The sequence below is a fragment of the Dermacentor silvarum genome, chromosome 2 (genome assembly GCF_013339745.2).
Source record: "Dermacentor silvarum isolate Dsil-2018 chromosome 2, BIME_Dsil_1.4, whole genome shotgun sequence".
NCBI classification, from domain to species: Eukaryota; Metazoa; Arthropoda; class Arachnida; order Ixodida; family Ixodidae; genus Dermacentor; species Dermacentor silvarum.
Window position 1 is genome coordinate 11,128,071 of NC_051155.1, and position 19,606 is coordinate 11,147,676.

The 19,606-nt window shown below is 49.5% G+C and overlaps 1 protein-coding gene across 1 annotated transcript in view; it reads left to right on the plus strand.

The window, feature by feature from the left end:
- Positions 1–19,606, plus strand: part of LOC119440854 (chitinase-like protein 4) — a 503,330-nt gene that overhangs the window by 362,506 nt on the left and 121,218 nt on the right. The window contains exon 8 of the mRNA XM_049661102.1: positions 6,667–6,822. Coding sequence (XP_049517059.1) covers positions 6,667–6,822 — 156 coding nt within the window. The remainder of the gene's footprint in view (positions 1–6,666; positions 6,823–19,606) is intronic.

The following is a 19,606-nucleotide window of genomic DNA, read 5'->3' on the forward strand; positions in this document are numbered from 1 at the left end:
ACAATGCGCATCTTCCTGCGCACTGTAAGGCCTGTCATTGTGAGCCACGCTTTCAGCAAGTGTCGATTCTGGGCAAAAGTGGCGACAAAACTTCGAGGGAGTTGCTGGAAGCTTACTTTATTAAAAAGAAAGGGTCCGATTGTGTTAGTGACACATCCATCACATTTTATTCTGCAGAAATGTGCTTTCTAGAAAAAATGTTATCATGACCATGCAGTTCCTTGTCATACCTTGGCTCTCTGCGCACGCGCGAAAGTTAACTTTCTTTCTGTATGCTCTGACGCTGTCATTAAACAGTTGGCAGTTTGGCGCTTCACTGTCTCTTCTCTTCTATCCCCTTTTCACAAAATGCAGTTCGCGCCACAGACAAGTTCACCTAGGAAACATGACGTCAGTTACACATAAAATCGGTTACATCATTCAAAAAAAGTTGATGGCCAAGCGATTGCTGCAATTTGGTGGGAAAGGCCGTTCCATTCTGATGCTGCGCGCGGAAAAAATAACGATGAAAATTCAACGGTGTGGGCACGTGGGCGTGACACTGGAAGTTCATGGCCGACGCGAAGAGATATGCGGGCAGGAGGTGCGATGTAAGGTGGATGGCCTAGAGAACTGTGAAAGAATTTGTCGAAGAAAGACCGCCTGGCAATGCGACGGCGAAGATAGAGGTTTGATAAGCCGGATTCTGCTTTTAAAGATGATACACTAACGTGGTAATGATAAGCGGAATGGATTAATCTAGCAGCGCGGTTTTGAACTTCTTCCAGAGCAGTGTCGAGGTAAGACTGGTGGGGGCTCCAAATGGCGGATGCGTACTCGAGCTTAGGTCTGACGAACGTTTTATATGCTAGAAGTTTTACATGTATGGGGGCATGTCGGCGGTTGCGTTTTAAGAATCCAAGTGTTTTGTTGGTAGATGATATCATGTTAGTAATATCAGTACGCCAGGACAGGTCACTGTATAAGGTTACACCCAAGTATTTGAAAGAGTTAACGGTTTCTACACGAACACCAGAAATTGTGTACGGAAAATGAAGGGGGTTAGAACGGCGCGAGAAGGTTAGAGATTTGCATTTATTAGGATTAAGCATCATTAGCCATTGGCTGCACCAGTTTACGACGTGGTTAAGATCAGTCTGTAAAGCTTGTTGGTCGAGGGCGTTATTGATAGTGTGATAAATGACGCAATCGTCATTAAACATACAGATGTTAGTTGATACGTTTGAAGGCAAATCGTTAATGTAAATCAAGAACAAAAGGGGCCCAAGGACGGATCCTTGTGGTACACCTCAGGTTACTGGGAGGAAATCAGAGGTTTTGTTACTAATAAGAACAGTTTGAGAGCGGTTAGCCAGGAATGCCTTAATCCATTCAAGAATATTGGGATCTATGTTTAAGTGGCCAAGTTTTAGTATTAGTCTTTTGTGTGCTATTTTGTCGAATGCCTTTGCAAAATTTAAGAAAATGGGGTCTGTCTGTACGTTGCGACTGAGGTTAGCGTGTAAATCGTGTAAGGAAGGTCGCCAGTTGAGTTTGACATGACAGACTTTTGCGGAAACCATGCTGTGAATGGTTAAAGAACTGGATCGAGTCTAGATAATTCATGATATGAGAGTAAATGACGTGTTCCATAACCTTGTAAGGAACGCTGGTTAGGGAAATGGGTCGGTAGTTCAATGACGAGTTATTGTTACCTGCTTTGTAGATTGTAAGAACCTTTCCCACTTTCCAGTCGTCAGGTAGGCTGGCAGTTGCAAGAGACTGTGAGTATAATAAACATAGATAGGCAGCAGAAATACTTTTAGTGTTTTTTAGAAATTTTGAGGTAATATCATCTATAAGAGATGATGAGGAGAGTTTAATAGTTTCAATCTGAGATGCTATGCCGTAGACAGAGAATACAATAGGTGGCATTTGCGGTTCAATAAAAAAGGACATGGTGCATCACTTTCTACAGTATAAACAGATGAAAAGGTACAATTAAATCCACCGGACACTACCCTGAGCGACTCCAGTGTTCTTTCCATCTCTCCACTCTTCAACATTGCTACCGAAGAACGCCTTGACGCGTCTCTGCACAAGATCATCAAAAAGTTCCATTCCAGGCTCCTGATCCTTCCCTCCGCCTCTTTGTACTCCAAAATGACTCATTATATCGTCGCCCTGATGGTCCGGACCTGTTGTTAATCATCTCGGCTCACCTCCGTTCCACTGTGCTGGCGCAGCTTCACGATGCACCAACGGCGAGACATCTTGACCGCGCACACAGCCGTTTCTATTGGCCTGGGATGTCCCGCTCTGTGCGCCGTTACGTGGGCTCGTGCGACCATTGTCAGTGCCGGAAAAAGTCGACTCTGCAGCCTGGAGGCGACCTCCAGCCTCTGGACATTCCGTACGAGCTTTTTCACCGCGTCGGCCTCGATTTGCTTGGCCCGTTTCCCCTATCCGCCTCTGGAAACAAGTGGGTCGCCATTGCCACAGATTATGCGACGCGGTTTGCCATTACGCATGCACTTCCCACTAGCTGTGCCACCGACGCTGCAGACTTCTTGCTGCCTAACGTCATATTCCAGCACGGAGCTCCTTGGCAATTGCTAACTGACTGGAGCAGACAGTTTCTATCATGGTTGATCGATGAAATTCTCAGTCTTTCTCCGTTACGCTGCACTTGGCCTAGGCTTTTGTCAGTGTTCGACTTTCGTATGTAATGACGTATTCACCGAATGCGGATTAGTGTTGCGGAAGGACAGCGGCAAAGCAGACACCGCTGGCGTCCGTGTGTACTTCCGTAGCAGTTGGGGCGTAATGACTGCAAAATTGGGGGTTTAGTAAGAAGACGGCGCAGACTCATGAAAGCGTCCTCGCATTCCCATGTCCATGAGGAGAGTGCGTCATTGCTTCCGAGAAGCTTCGTCAGGGGAGCTATGATGCCACCAAAATTTCGAATCAACCGTCTGAAGTAGGAACATAGTCCTATGAAACTTCGCAGTTTTTTATCGACGTTGGTTTATGGAATTCCGTGACGGTGCGAAGTTTGGTCGGATCGGGGAGGAAGCCGTCATTTGATACAACATGGCCGAGTATGGTAAGCTGTCTTGCTGCGAAGCGGCACTTTTTCAAGTTCAGCTGTAGACTGGAATTCGTTAAACATGTAACGACACACTTGAGCTACTCAAGGTGCGTAGTGAAGTCTCTAACAAAGACAACAACATCATCGAGATAGCACAGACATGTATGCCACTTCAAGCACGCAAACTGTGCCAATCACGCGCTGAAATTTTGCGGGCGCATTACAAATTCCAAAATGCACTACGTTAAATTCGTATAAGCCATCAGGCGTAAAAATGCTGTATTTTATCGGTCGAGTTCTGCCAATGGCACTTGCCAATATCCCGACTTCTGAAGAAAAAAATCCGCACCTTGCAGTCAATGGCGTCATCTATTCGCGGTAGGGGACAAGCATCCTTGCGAGGGATTTTATTGCGATAGCAATTATATGGACACTTCAACCAGATTTCTTCCGTCACCGTCGCCGTCGTCGTCGCCGTCGCTGTGAGGTTCCCTATAGATAAAATCTTCGCCGCGCGCCGTATGCCCGAGCGGAAGCGTGCGGGGACGCGCGCTATCACGGAGAGCGAACGCACTCAATCTCCCACGCGCAAGCAAGGAAGCGGGAAGCGAGCGCCAGAGGGAGCGGGGGGAAGGGGGGGGGGCGCACTTCTCTGCCAACAACCGCGCTCGTCACTCGTCGCTCGCGCGCACCGTCTCTTATCTCCACACGGCTCTGACCTTTATGCGCCGTACATTCGCCCGCAGCGGCGTATGCTTGCTGCCACCGTTTTGACAGTCGTTGTCTGCAGTCATTCAGTGTGATCTATTCGTGTTTGTTTGTGCGCGCTCACACCACGCTTGTTCATTCAGTTAGTAATAGTCGGGCCACATTTTCCAACGCACGCTACACATGCAATGCTGCCCGGATCGGCAGTGCAGCGCTACCGGTGTGTCCCTTCGCACGCGCTGCCCACGGGAAGCGCTTCTCATCAACACCACTGTTTCACACGCGCCTTCTCGTGGTCATCCAGTCTCTCTTCATGTCGGTCTACTTACGCCGCAGCCCACCTGCTTACTTAAAGCTCATGTTTACTACAATTCATATTGCTGCCAAAGCCGCTCACCTTACTTCGTATGACATTGCTGTGTTGCTATCGCATTCATTGCTTCGCCCTTAAGGCGAAACTGTGACATTTTTGTTAAGCCGTCGGTAATCTAAGACAGCAGGCGACACCCACGGACTGTATGAAGGCTGGATCACCTGGCGGCGAAGCATGTCGTCGACTTGCTCGTTGATGTCACGACGGTCTTAAGCAGATACGCGATACGGGCGTTGCCGCAATGGCAGGTGGGAGCCGGTGTCAATGGTATACGTAACGTGGACGTGCGGCCCACAGAAGTTTTCGTGACGTCTAAAGAAGAACTAAGCTTGTTTAAGAAGCATAGAAGCAGTGAATGCTGAACTGGCGTAAGGTCTGCGGTGATGGAGAGACCAAACACATCCGTGAACAATGCTTCAAACGCACTCAGGGTAGCCTGGAAGGCTGTGGATTATACTGAAGCTGAGCGAAGTGCACAAAGGAGAGCTGACGGGCAACTTCCTCTCGCAGAGACGCCTTTATCTCTGCAAGCAGGGTTGATTGGCTGACAACGGCAGCCATTCCTGCGAGATGTTGGTCGTGCGAAGGAGGTCGGCGGGTCCATGACTTCGCAGGTCCTCGTAACTTTGGCACCGAGTGTTGTAATTATTTCTACCCCGCTGTGCATAAGGAGCATATTGAAAACGTCGTCCTCTACTCCATTCATGATATTCTTGATTCTATCTCACTCTGACATGGTCGCGTCGATTCACTTGCACAAGTCTAGAAGGTCTTCAATTTAGCTCGTGAATGATTGACCCGGCTGCTGAGCCCGTTTCCGCAGACGCTGCTCTGCGGGCACCTTGCGAACAGCAGGGCTGGCAAACACGTCAACGAAAGATGTCTTAGACGCTGACCACGTCTGGAAATCCCTCTCATGGTTCTTGTACCAGAGGCTGGTCATACCCGCTAGATAAAAAATCACGTTGTTCAGCTTTGCGGCATCGTCCCATTTGTTGTGCACGCCTACCTTCTCGTACGACGAAAGCCAATCCTCCACGTCGTTGTCATCCACGCCGCTGAAAACAGCAGGGTCCCTTTGGCGGAGCACATCGGAGCACATGACCGATGGAGCCTGCGGGGACATGGCATGGTAGACGGTAGTATGCGTAATCGAAGTTCCAGGGTTGACGTTTTCAATGTACTCTGCATCTCCATCAATTGTGAAGAGATTTATTGGCTGTGCACTGAGAGCGCCGCACGCATCGGTCGAGTAGCAGCAAGAGTCCCAGCAAGAGCGGCGAACCCCGTGCTGGTGATAATGATTGGCCAGCGTTCGGCATCTTCACTACAATACATATGCACGTAATTACTATCAGATCGTTTTTCTATTATTTTACTGAAAAAGGGTAGTATCGAAATTGGGCATCAGTTGGACATGCAGGTTTGTCATCCATTCTTATGTATTGTGATTTCTGTTGCCTGTTTAGTTGCTCTGCAAATTTCCCGGTCTTGAATACGAGATTAATGGTATGTGAAAAAGGTGCAATATCCATTTTACATTAGCTGAATAAAATTCACCAACACTTTCAGTGGTTAATTTTGGATGTAGGATTATGTTGAGAACTTGATTCGGGCCTCTACGCATAACTCAAAATAATTACTAGCAACGTTCCTATGATTCTTCAAGTAGCAACAACTTGATTTGGGCTAGAGGCTTCGTGCTGGATATAACTTGAAGAAGCCTGAAGAAGAAAATTACAGGAACTGAAAACAAACGCGCTGCTTTAAGCTGTCACCACATGACCATGCAGATGTATTAGTGGAGAAGAACTCGTCGAAAACAATGGGTTTGCGATGTCTGAAGTTAGTAAGAAACGAGACTAATTTCAATGAAAGTATGCTCATCTTGTTTCTATTGGAAAAACTTGGACAGCATGTTACACTCCTGTAACGCGTGAAAGCAAAAGCCTGCTGCACAATGCACCGTCTGGCATCGTCGCGTTGCTGATTTCTCAGTGGGGCTTCTTCGGCTCGTTTTCGATGCTTAGCTGCGGCTTCGCGCCCTCTTCTCAGACTCACGCCAACGACGTTTCAGCAGGGGATTGAAACGTATGCTGATCTGTGTATTGTATGGGTGATTTCATTGAAAGTATGCACTGTTCGCTTCACTTTTCTTAGCACTTGTAGCCTCAGCCTTACGGGGGTATCAGCAATTGCATTTTTACTTGCTCATGGGGCTATAAGCCATTGAGAAGGTCACGTGGTTTTCTTGTGCCGCTCGATTAGACGCCGCGTTTTAGTCCGTTGTATGCGTGATTCCAATGAATGTATGCACTGTTCGCTTCATTTTGCTGAGTGCTCGTAGCCTCTGCATTACGAGACGGACGAGCCATTATATTTTTGCTTACTTAGCGGGGTATGAGCTGATGATGACAGTTTGTGTACCACTGACCACTTTCAAGGCAATCGGGGGCCACTTAAGGATTTCGCCTTAATAAATGTTGCTCATTGAAGAATTCATTCTGAGGCGCAGGTGTCGGCGGTGGATCACTGGGCCGAACTGGGCCTGCCGCACGAGAAGATGGTGCTCGGCATTCCTCTCTATGCCCGCATCTACCGACTCGCGCAACCGTCTGAGAATGGCTGGGGCAGCAGGGCGCTGGCACAAGCCGTCCTTCCTTTCAACAAGGTGCGCACTCACTTTTCATCAATCCCGATGCCTACAAGTTTGTGTGGTTTGTATATCGTCTCGGCCGCGTGTAAAAGTGTCAATATATTTCCTATTGCGACAGCGATTATATCGAGGAAGAGTCACCGCTGCCGCGCTCGTGAGGTGTTGGGGCACATGCACGGCTACAGGGTAATTGAAACAGTAAACAGACACTCATCATAAATGAAGTGATAGAAACAGAGACAGTGAATTGGATGCAAAGAATGGGAACAAAAACGACCATGGATGTTTACAACAATGAGAAGAAAGAAATTAGAAGGGAAAATTTGTACGATACGATACGTTGCCTAAGGAAAAAAATGGTGTGGTTTAGCTTTGGTTAACCCTGGTTGATAGCGAAAGCTTGGCTGCGCTGGCTAGGCCCATTGTCGAGCTGTGGTTTCTCAATGATACACAGACTTGTTTGCAATGAATACAGTGTTTATTCATCAATTTTTATGCCTATGAAGACACTACGGTGATCAGTAAAGTAGTGAGACTTGGTTGCAACTCGCAGCCGGGCCCAATTCAACTGGGTGCAACCGCGGCAATGTCTCCTTTCAGGGCTCCGTAAAGGCCTAAATATAGTCCCACGTAGCGTGAACGTGTGCACACGTTATGTCACATTGGCGAGAACAACAGCGGCTATAGTTGGACCGATGGTTCGACGTACTGGCGCCGCCAACGTAACCGGACGCACGGCCAATGCTCTCCGACGCGCCCGGCATCTGATGACGCTCGCCCGCGTGCCGATAACGTCGGACTATAAATGCGCCTTAATGCTCTTTTGTGGTTTGACCTCTAGCTCTCAAGGTGAAAACTGTTGAGTCGCCGGCGGCTGCCCGAGGTAGCATAATAAAGCTTTCGCTTCAAAAACATATTGGAGCGAATATTCGGAAATAGATGAGAGTATGCTGCAGCGAAACTCCGGAGACCACTCAGCACATCCTAAAGGAATGCGATGGGATTCACCCACTAATATACGTAGGCAACCTACACCTTCAAAAAGCGCTTGGGTTTGACATGGACGGAAGCGTCAACCGGTCAGCAGCCGAGATAAGCAAGTGGCGTATAGAGTCATCATCATCAGCAGCAGCCTATATTTTATGTCCACTGCAGGACGAAGGTTTCTTATTATCCCTGTCGTGCGCTAGCTGACTTGCGCCTGCAAATTTCCCAACTTCATCAGCACACATAGTTTTCTGCCGTCCTCGACTGCGCTTCCCTTTTCTCGGGACGCATTCTGTAACTCTAATGGTCCTGATAATGAAACTTTTGCGCACACAGCACGAAACCACAACGAAGAAGTACACAAGGACTAGCGCAGACTAACAACTGACCTTTATTCACTAAGAAAACACATATATATGGTCGCGACACGCACCTCACAATCACTGCACATGAGCACAAGGGCACAAGCCCGCCTATCCGTTTTAATGCAGTTCATTTCTAATGGTCCACCGGTTATCCATCCTACGCAATACATGGCCTCCCCAGTTCCATTTTATTGCGATAGCAATTATATGGACACTTCAACCGGATTTCTGCCGTCGGCGTCGCCGTCGCCGTGAGATTCCGTATAGATTCCAAGGGTGATAAAATCGTCGCCGCGCGCCGTATGCGCCAGCGAAAGAGCGCGGGGGACGCGCGCTATCACGGAGGGTGAACTCCCCTGCGCGCTATCACGGAGAGCGAACGCACGGTGGAAAGCAAACGCAACCGTCGCCCGAAAGGCTGTGGGGGTATGGGAGGGAGGGAGGCGGGGCGGCGCTGTGCTCCGGCACCAAAGGCGTATCTTGCCACTCAATCTCCCACGCCAAAGCAAGAAACGGGTAGAGAGGAAGGGGGGGGCAGCTTCTCCTCTGCCAACAACTTCTCCTTTGCCTGGCGGTGCCGGTCGCCCTGCACAGTCTCTTATCTCCACACGGCTCTGACCTCTGTATGCTCTGTGCATTCGCCACTCAGTTTCCGTTGAAGCGATAGACCGCGCGAACCTGCGCTTGCTGCCAGCGTTTTGACAGTCGTTGGCTGCGGTCATTCAGTGTGATCTATTCATGTTTGCTGGTGCGCGCTGACACCACGATTGTTAATTCAGTTAGTAAGCCAATGTGTATAAGTTTATGCAGCCGATAAAACTACTATCCCTACTCCGAATTGCCCTCTACTAACTTGCTATCGCAATCGATGCTTCGCCTTTCGGGCTAAACAGCGACATTTTTTTCTACTCTTAATGTCCATTAGACTATCGCCTATACCATTTTGTGCTCTGATCCGCACCGCTCTCTTCCTGTGCCTATACGTTAGGCCTAACACTTTCCGTTAAATGGCTCTTTGTGCGGTCCTTAACTTGTTCACAAGCTTCTTTGTTAACCTCCAATCATATTTAAAACAGCACCAAAAAACACGGACAAGAGAGAACACAGGACGAGACACAAGACGAGAGTCCTGTGTTCTCTCTCCAAGTTTCTGCCCCATATGTCACCACCGGTGGAATAAAATGATTGCACACTTTTCTATTCAACGACTGTGGTAAGCTGCCAGTCAGGATTTCGCAATGTCTGCCGTATGCACTCCAATCCAGTTTTCTTCTTCTGTAAATTTTCTTCTCATCATCAGGGTCCCCTGCAAGTAATTGACCTAGATGAACGTGCTGTTTTGCAGACTCTACAGGCTCATTGGCGATCCTGAATTCTTGTTCAATTGCCAGGATATTGAACATGATGTTTGTCGTCTGCATATTAATCTTCAACCCTACTCTTACACTTTCTTGGTTAAGGTCTTCAATCATTTGTTGTAATTCGTCCCCATTGGTGCTGAATAGGACAATGTGATCTGCAAACCGAAGGTTGCTGATATATTCGCCGTTGATCCTCACTCCTAAGCCTTCCCAGTCTGAGAGCTTGAATACTTCTTCTAAGCATGCAGTGAATAGCATTGCAGAGATTGTGTCTGCTTGCCTGACCCCTTTCGTGATAGGCAACTTTCTACTCTTGTTGTGGAGAACCAAGGTAGCTCTGGAGTCTTTGTAGATATTTGCTAAGATATTCACACATGCCTCATGTTCTCCTTGATTACGCAATGCCTCTTTGGCTGCTGGTATCTCTACTGAATCAAATGCTTTTTACTAATCTATGAAAGCCATATAGAGAGGTTGATTGTACTCCGCATATTTCTCGATTACATGATTGATAACATGGATATGATCCATCGTAGAATATTCCTTCCTGAAACATGCCTGTTCTCTTGGTTGGTTGAAGTCAATTGTTGTCCTGATTCTACAGGAAATTATCTTGGTGAATATTGTATTCTATACTGAAAGCAAGCTAATGGGTCTGTAATTCTTCAATTTTTTAACGTCTCCCTTTTAATGGATTAGTATAATGTTAGCATTCTTGCAGCTCTCTGGCACACTTCAAGTCGTGAGGCATTGCGTATAAAGGGCCGCAAGCTTTTCAAGCATGAGATTTCCTCCCTCTTCGTTATATCGATCGATTATATCGATCGTTATTCCATCTTCTCCAGCAGCTTTTCCCCTGGTCATGCCTTCAAGGTTTCATTCATTACCTCTATATTAACTTCAACCTCCTGTTTTGAAGCTGCATATTTGTTTGCGAGCGCCAACCTGAATTGATCTGCTTTTACCCTTACTGCGTCTAGGGTAGTCTGTTTCTTCTTGACTAGTTTTGCGCTTTCTCTCTTCAAATTTACAGAAATCCTAGACTTCACTAACATATGGTTACTGGACTTTACCCTACATACCACTTCTACATCCAGCACTATGCTAGTATAGGCAGAGAGTATGAAATCTATTTCATTCCTTGTTTCTCCATTAGGGTTTTCCAAGTCCACTTCCTGTTGATGCACTTAGTGAATGTATTCATTATTCGGAGCGTATTCCTTTCCGCGAATTCTACCAACATCTCTCCTCTTGCATTCCTAGAATCGATGCAGTAGTTGCCAATTGCTTGCTCGCCAACCTGCTTTTTCCCCACTTTTGCATTAAAATCGCCCATGACATAGTATACTCAGTATGCACCTTTCTTATTGCTACTTCAACATCTCCATTAAACTGCTATATTTCATCGTGACTAGAGGTTGGGGCGTAGGCTAGTACCACCTTTTTTCTATACCTCGGTAGACAGAGGAAACGGTCCGAGGATGTCCATGCCGACTTGGTCGCACGTAGTGTGAGGTGCTTCAATTGGCTGAAGTAAGCCTGCTGGTTTAACGGATGGTGTCTTGCGGCGCTGGCATTCACGACAGCCTTTAACGTACTGTTTGACGCTTGCCGAAAGCCCGGGGCAATAGGACATTTCGCTTACTCTAGCGAGTGGTCGTGAAAAGCCTAAATGACCAGATGTCGGTTCGTCATGGCAAGCGAAGAAGATGTGGTCGCGCATGTCCCTTGGAACCACCAGGACGTAAGCACCGCTGGTCGAACGAGCATTCATCTTATACAGCTCGTCGTCTCGCAGACAGAAGGACGTCAGCGAGCGGGACAGATGGCGCGGTATGGTTGTGTCGCGGCCCTATAAATGATCGATGACCGGTCGAATCTCAACGTTGTCACGCTGCCGTCTGCTCAAATCCGACGAACTAATCGCGCCCAGGAAGCTGTAATCGTCCTCTGTTTTCTGACTGGCAGGACCAATGGGTGCGCGGTACAGCGTCTCAGCGTCTTCATGCTTACGGCCAGACTTACAAACGATGGTGATGTCAAATTCCTGTAGCCGGAAGCTCCACCGTGCCAGCTGTCCTGAAGGATCGCGCATGCTTGCCAACCAACAGAACAACAGAACACAGTAGTGGTCCGTCACTACTTTGAAGGCACGACCATAGAGATAGGGGCGAAACTTGATGATCGCCCGCACGACCGTGCGGCACTCTTTCTCTGTAGTCGAATAGTTCGGCTGGGCATGGGACAGGGAGCGGCTGGCATATCCTATAACTCTTTCCCCTCCGTCTTGAAGCTGGACGAGCACTGCGCCAAGGCCAATGCTACTGGCGTCGGTATGCACCTCAGTGTCAGCATCATCGTCAAAATGTGCATGAAAGGGTGCTGACTGCAGGCGCTGTCGTAATTCAGCAAAAGCCGCATGTTGCTCATTATGCCACACAAATGGCGTATCGTCCCTTGTAAGGTGAGTCAGGGGTTCCGCTATGTTCGAAGAGCCTTTAATAAACCGGGGATAGTAGCCGCACAAACCCAGGAAGCGCCGGACGGCCTTCTTATCGGCAGGAGCTGGAAACGCGGCCACAGCGGCAAGCTTGTCTGGATCAGGTCGGAGCCCTTTGGCGCTTACTACATGCCCGAGGAACTTGAGCTCTTCATAACCAAAGTGGCACTTTTCGAGATTAAGTGTGAGATCTGCCGATCGGACTGGCTTCTAGCACACTCCGTAGGCGGTGCGGATGCTGCTCGAACGTTTGAGAGAAGATAACCACATCATCTAGGTACACAAGATAGGCCTGCCACTTCAGTCCCGTAAGGACAGTGTCCATCATTCGCTGGAAAGTAGCCGGGGCTGAATACAAGCCAAAAAGAAGCACTCGAAATTCATAGAGACCATCTGGAGTCACAAAGGCTGTTTTCTCACGGTCGCGTTTGTCTACCTCGATTTGCCAGTACCCGCTTTTTAAGTCGAGAGAGGTCCCAACGTGGGAGCGGCCCGCTTCGGGCTAGGAAACTAGCGCGACCGAATGGACCAAAATGAAGTTTTCCATCCATCCATCCAAGAAAAATAGAGGGCACACCATAGCCTATCTAACGAGTCGCCGATACGCGGCAGCAGGTACACGTCCTTTTTATTCACCTTGTTGCGCTTGCTACGGTAGTCGACACAGAAGTGTAGCGTTCCGTCTTTCTTTTTGAGAAGAACGACCGGAGCTGTTGAAACGTTCGATGACGCCATCGTCAAACATCTCCCGGACTTGCGTACGTATGGCGTCGCGTTCTTTTGCTGACACGCGTTAAGGCTACTGGTGTATCGGGCGTGCGTCTTCGTACGTGATGATCCTGTGTTTAGTGATGGAAGTCTGGCCTACCTTGGAAGAATGTGCGAAGCAGGTCCTGAATTCAAGCAAGAGCTTGCGCAGTGCTGTCTGGCTATCGGTGGACAGTTCAGAATTGATGCCGAGATGGCCCAGAGAAGTGTCTGCTGTCTCCACTACTTCTGACGTGAAACAGTTGTTAACGTTTGCTACTGCGTCTGTAAACGCTAACGAAGTGCCGCGGAACAGGTGTCGGTGCTCGTAGCTAATGTTGGTAACAAGCAATTGCGAATGACCAGCACGAATATGTATAACACTTCGAGCCACACAAACACCTTGCTTCAGTGGATGTTCCAAGTTACTTTCGGCCACTGCTTCGCCATCGCGTAAGCCACAGCATGTGACGTCGACGAGGACACTGGCTCGTGGAGGAAGCGTTACACTGGCCATCTTGCACGTCGATTGCTCGTTCGGCAGAGAAAGTGATACGACGCTCTTGCAGATCAATAATAGCGCCGTACTCCTGCAGGAAGACAACCCCAGGAATAACGTCGCGGGAACATTGGCGTTAGACAAGGCAGCTCGCTACGAATGTAGATCCTTGAAGCTCAACTCTAGTCGTGCAGGCGGCCAGTGGAGTAACGACGTGGCCGCCAGCCGTCCGAATCGGCGAGTTATGCCAGGGCGTGATTACTTACATCAGCTGCGTTGCTATTTTCACGCTTAGTATCGCGTAGTCTGTGCCGGTGTCCACTAAAGCATTAACGGCGTAACCGTCAATAGTCACTGGTATATCGAGCGAAAGCCGGTCGTCCCGTTCAGCTGCAGGTGATGTCGGATCGGTATCTTTCCGTAACTGCGTCCGTCGGAGGTCTTCAGCGCTTCGACCGTCAGCGACCTCGCCCCCAAAGATCGCCTCAGTTAGTTTTTCCGGAGGGGACTGGGCGACCGCTTGGGAAAATACTGCAGGGGCGGAGGTGAAAATCATATCGGAGACGGCGATCGTGACTGCCGCCTGACAGGCGGTGGCAAGCGGTGCTGAGAGAGGTAGTCCTGAATGTCGCGGAGTCGTTGGCCGTATCGGGGCGGCGGCGAGTATGCGGAAAAGCCACGAATCCCAAGGCGCCGGTATGGGCACTGGCGGTACAAGTGGTCAGCTTCACCGCAGTGGAAGCACAGAGGCCGATGATCGAGTGTGCGCCAAACATCCGACTTCCGAGGGGGCGGGTGTCTGTCGTCGACCTAGTGAACCGCTTGCTCCCCATGGGCAAATCGAGCAGCATGAACTACGGGCGGCGGCGTGTACCCAGCGTCCTAGTACGGTATCGGCTGCGCCGACGGAACTGACACCGTAGGAAGAGCACGAACGAACAGCGAAGTAGAGGAAGCAGGGCGCTTCAGGGCTTCGGCGTAGGTCGCATGGTGGTATTCAGGAGGTACTGCCGCAGCGTTATCAGGAGGCAAGGTCTCCCGGCGCGCCTGGTGCAGTTCGTCTTTGATAGTGCTTGCTATGGAGCTTACCGTAGGTTGCGGTGTTACGGCGGCCTTTTGCAACTATTCACGCACTACAGAGCGGATGAGTTCTCGCAGACAGTCACCGTTGCTTCCTATGGCCGTGAAAATGTCAGCAGCAGACATGCTGTTCGCTTGCCGCTCATACAGGTCGAGCGATGCAGAAGCATCTTTTCCATGATCACGACCTCGAACAAGAACTCCGCGACCGTCTTCGGAGGGCTCCGTACGAGGCCAGCGAAGAGTTGCTCCTTGACCCCGCGCATCATATGACGCAACTTTTTCTTCTCCGTCATTCTTGGATCCACTCGTCTGACGAGAGGCGTGATTTCTTCGACGTACGTGGTCACAGTTACGTTTGGCAACTGGACGCGGGCCTGAATCGTTCGTTCCTCGCGTTCGTGGCGATCAGTACTGGTGTAGGTCTCCAAAATATGACGACGAAACTCGCGCCACGACGTCAATTGCTCCTAGCGGTTCTGTAACCACGTACGTGCGTCATCCTCCAGGTAGACGTAGACGTGTTTGAGTTTTTCCGTGTCGTTCCGTTCGTTCACGGAGGCCACGCGTTCGAAGTCGACCATCCAGTCTTCGACGTCTTTCGAACACTGTGCCATGAAACGTCTTCGGGATCCGTGGGCTCTCAAGTTTGTACCGGTTCGACGTCGTGCTTCCCGTACCGGTTGCCCCGGGGCGGTTTGAAGGGAAACGCTGGTCATACCGATCCGAACCTTTCAACGCTCATCGGTTGGTATCAGCCTTATTGCAATCGATTCGATCCTTACGAACTCTGATCGCTCCTTATCAATCTTATCGGAAAGCATCTGACCGTTACGAACTCTTATCTGTCTTTATCAAGCTTGTCCGACTTGATCTGGCCCTTATCAACACTCATCGCTGCTTGTTAACCTTATCAAAATTGCTCCGACCATTATAAGCCCTTATTGCTCGGTAGTAGCTTATCCATTCGCGTCGAACCATTGCCAACGTTGATGAGCCGATCGCTACTTATCATTCTTATCAACTCACTGACTGCTTAACTGTCTGTGCTGCGCGACGTGGAGCGTATGAGCCCTCAGAGATCGGTGGCATCTCGGTTGCTGAAGGAAAACCCCAATGGGCTTCCCACGACCACTGAAACGCATCGGGGATATGGCGTGTTCTGCATTACGTTTTCGCAAAATCGTAATTTACTGATGTCTCCAATGCTCCAAGTGAGCTCTACATGTGGTCCTAGAGATCGGTTTTATCCCATCATCACTGAATCTTTCGCTAAAGCCTTCTAGAAACTGTTCGCCTTTCACATTTGTTTTGTACCGCCGGTACAACACATTCATATGGTTCAGATATATTCACCTCCTGCAAGTGTTTAAACCACTGGATAAGACACTCGGTTTTGGTGCGCGGGGTTCAAAATTCCCCACCACAAACCTTTTAAAGCCCGTCGGTTCCTGCGGAGAGCGTCGGCGTCCCTCGTAAACTAGCGACAGCGAAAGATGGCAATAGCGAAGGGAAGGTATGAAGAGAAGCGTAGTGCTGTGCAAGACGGGCTCTGCGGCGACAATGGTTACGAAATAGCGCCAGAGTAGAGCGCCTCGTCTCTAGGGAAACAAAGCGCTGCAAGAGCGTAGGTCTGTATGCGTCGGCTGCTATGAATCGCGCCAACGTGTCACCCACGCGCTGCTTCATGGCGATCTCCAGATTAACGAGGCAGTCGCACCACACTTTGCTCCATTTGTTACGGGCCGCACGGGACAGATTGCCCGCACCAGCCAATATATAAGGAAAAGAGAACATCTATACAGTTGCGCTCACATTTTGCATTAGAGAGTAAGTGATTTTTATTCCTTTCAAATTTACTTTGCTTTCCATTTTAATTTCTTTACAGCGATTCGTCCTACGTGACTTACGGACGGACGGCTTTCTTCGTTTGGTAGGCATAGAAATGCTCACGCTTTAAAAAGTGTTTCTGCTGGCCATGAAGAAGATAAGAATCGTTGTGCGACGAGCGTTCGCGCGAGACGTCTGCGCGCTGTCCGCTGGAGCAGACGACAGCAGCCGCCGCGGCAGAAAAAACGTCTACAGGAACCAAACAATAAATTGTATACGCGTGGGCATCATGTTACATAGAAGCTCAAAGCTCGCACCGTATGCTTTCCAGCTCGTTATCGGGGAGCAAGCTTCTGGTTCCCATTGAAAACCAACGAAGCGACAGACCACTAAGACGGGCGTTTCCCGTGGCGCGCCGTCGGAGCACCGTCCTTCGTACACAGAGGTTCAAGAGCCGCGCAGTGCAATGGCTTCAAGAGCGACGAAGCCACGCGGGTGCCCCTATGCTCAATCAGCCATGCGTGCTCTGGCTTCCTCTCCTGGCGCTGTGCACACACATATTAGTAAAACTTCATTTGGGCCTGGTTGGTACATAATTCTGAACTTAAACTTACAGCGCAAACACCTAAGACGGACCACAAAAGAAAGACACGACACACACACACAGCGCCAGCGTGTGTCGCGTCTTCCTTTTGTGGTCCCTTTTAAGTGTCTGCACTGTAAGTTTAAGTTCACACACATATTAGCCTTGTTGTAGGGGTGAAGCACCTTAGGGCCGAGTCGTCGTCGTCGTCATCGACCGTAGCTCTTGTTTGCATGGAGTCCGCTAGGGGCGCTGCGGTGCACAAGGGCGTTCGTTCCTGACGCGCGCTCTCTTTCTCTCTTCAGCCATGGATGATAAGTTATAACGGTCGCTTCTGATAACGGCGCGCCGGCTATGGATGAAAAGGCGAGAGTGGCGGCTCAACTGCAAGCGGAGTCGAGGGCTCGCAAAGCTGCTGCAGCACGACGACGTAAACAAGAAGCGGACCCGGAGTCTAAGGCGCGGGAAGCTGCAGCAAAACGGCAACGCCGGCAAGTGGGCACGGAGCTGAGGGCTCGCGAAGCCAGCGCTTGAACCGAGCATCGGCACCACCAACCTTAGATGGAGAACGCTTCCGGCGTTTTGCTGCCGCTTCCCGCGCTCTCGCCGCCTCTGGGTCCACATGCCGGCGTCGGGGGATTCACAGTTAACCGAATGATCCCCCGGTGCTTCGCCCACGCATCATCATTCACTTCTTGGATATGCGGTGTTTTTTTTTCACTTTATTTCCACGCATCCAAAATACAGGAGACGGCACTACCCGACGAGGCTCTTGGTCTCTTTTACAATCGAAAGCATGACACCTTGACGGCAGGCTAAAAATTGTGCTAAAGGACGATAAAAACAACTTCTTTGGCAAAGCGTCTGCCAAATTATATTGGTAGTACAATGTTTGGAACATAAAAATATAGCTTGGCAATACTTCAGCAAATAATGTGGAGTATCCGTCGCAGAAACGAGACGAGACAGCTGCGCTTCGATGCGATCGAAATAAAGATTCTCCTGTATTATTTTATTGTTTTTGCTGCGCTCGCCAACGGGTCCGCAGTCTTCTTTCTCATCCTGTCCGCTCCCATGAGTTTTAATAGCTTACGGCCTGAGAAAAGGTTTCTTCTGATCTGTGGACGCAAGCTACAAGTGTGTAAAGATGTTGGACAAGTCTCCGAACGAGTCTTTTATTGCGTTTTAAGAGACACGAGCGCGGCTTCCCGTTTACTCCAGAATGAACGGCCGTCACCTAACCAAGGAGTGCGTGCAAAACGATATCTTCTCGCTTTATGGACGTTTATTGCTTTCGTGCGTTACATTGCTCTCTCAATTCTTTCAGATATACCCTGTTACATCTTTACCACCAATTTTTCACGATTCCTTGTTTATTATTGCGATAGCAATTATATGGACACTCAAAAGCAGATTTCTGCCGTCGGCGTCGCCGTCGCCGTCGGCGTCGCCGTCGCCGTCGCCGTCGCCGTCGCCGTGAGGTTCCGTATGACGTCATTTGGAGATGAAATCGTCGCCGCGCGCCGAACGCTGTATGTGCGAGTGAAAGGGCGCGAGGGGCGCGTCTTTCACGGGGAGTGAGCGCACGGCGGAGAACAAACGCGCGTTCTGCGCCGTGCTCGCTTAAGGGCTGCAGAAGTAGGCGTCTCTTTTATTGCGATAGCAATTATATGGACACTCAAAAGCAGATTTCTGCCGTCGGCGTCGCCGTCGCCGTCGGCGTCGCCGTCGCCGTCGCCGTCGCCGTGAGGTTCCGTATGACGTCAATGGAGATGAAATCGTGGCCGCGCGCCGCCGAACGCTGTATGTGCGAGTGAAAGGGCGCGAGGGACGCGCTCTTTCACGGGGAGTGAACGCACGGCGGAGAACAAACGCGCGTTCTGCGCCGTGCTTCCTTAAGGGCTGCAGAAGTAGGCGTCTCTTTCCTCCTTTACAATCACCATATATGTAGAGCAAACGCGCCTTCTTCCGATGCGCGAGAGACCGTGGGGGAGGGGGGGAAGGGGGAGGAAAGGGAGGCGACGTTTAGCTGCGGCACCAAGTGCCTATTTATATCAGAGGCTCCGGCAACAGTCACCAACGCCGCACGCATTTTGAGCGAACGCGGGCAAAATGCCGACGGCGTCGACAACAGTTCGGCGCGTTGCCGGTGCTGCTGCATGTCCAAGTTTATACAGCTGATAAAGCTAATATCATTACTCCGTATATCTCTCTACAAATTTGCTATCGCAATTGATGCTTCACCTTTCAGGTGAAACTGCGACAACTTTTTTTATCCACATTTCTTCTATGCTCACGTTTTTTGACCTTCGGTACTATCTTTTTAGCCTATGCTTTCCACCTATTACATCAGCCGGTACAATAGGCAGAGGCTGATTCGGTTCGTTGCATACGTATGTCAACGGTGTGTTAATTAAGACTGCTTCGACTTAAGTTGTGATTGTTTGCATTTCTTCTCTTGGTAACAGTCTTTTTCCGATAACATTCCTCATTGCTGACTTTTATCCTTCGTACCATCCTTTCATAAAAGTCTCCTCACATAAGTGCCTGTTCTGCCATGTAATTCCATTTGATTTCATCTCCTTGGCTTGCTCTTTTGGAGCCTTCTTCCTTTAGTTCATTAATCATACGATTCATGTCTCTGTTGGCCTTATTGAACATATGTGCGTTATCATTGTATAAGGTACAACATAGGCCTCGTCTCGTTTTAAATCTTCGGAATCCATGTGAGAATGCTCCTGTTCTTATTTATTTTTATTTTAGGGGCTAAGCACCTTACGGCCGAGCCTTGTCCCCCCCCCCCCTCCTCGTCGTCGTCCGTAGCTCTGGATTCCATGGAGTCCGCTA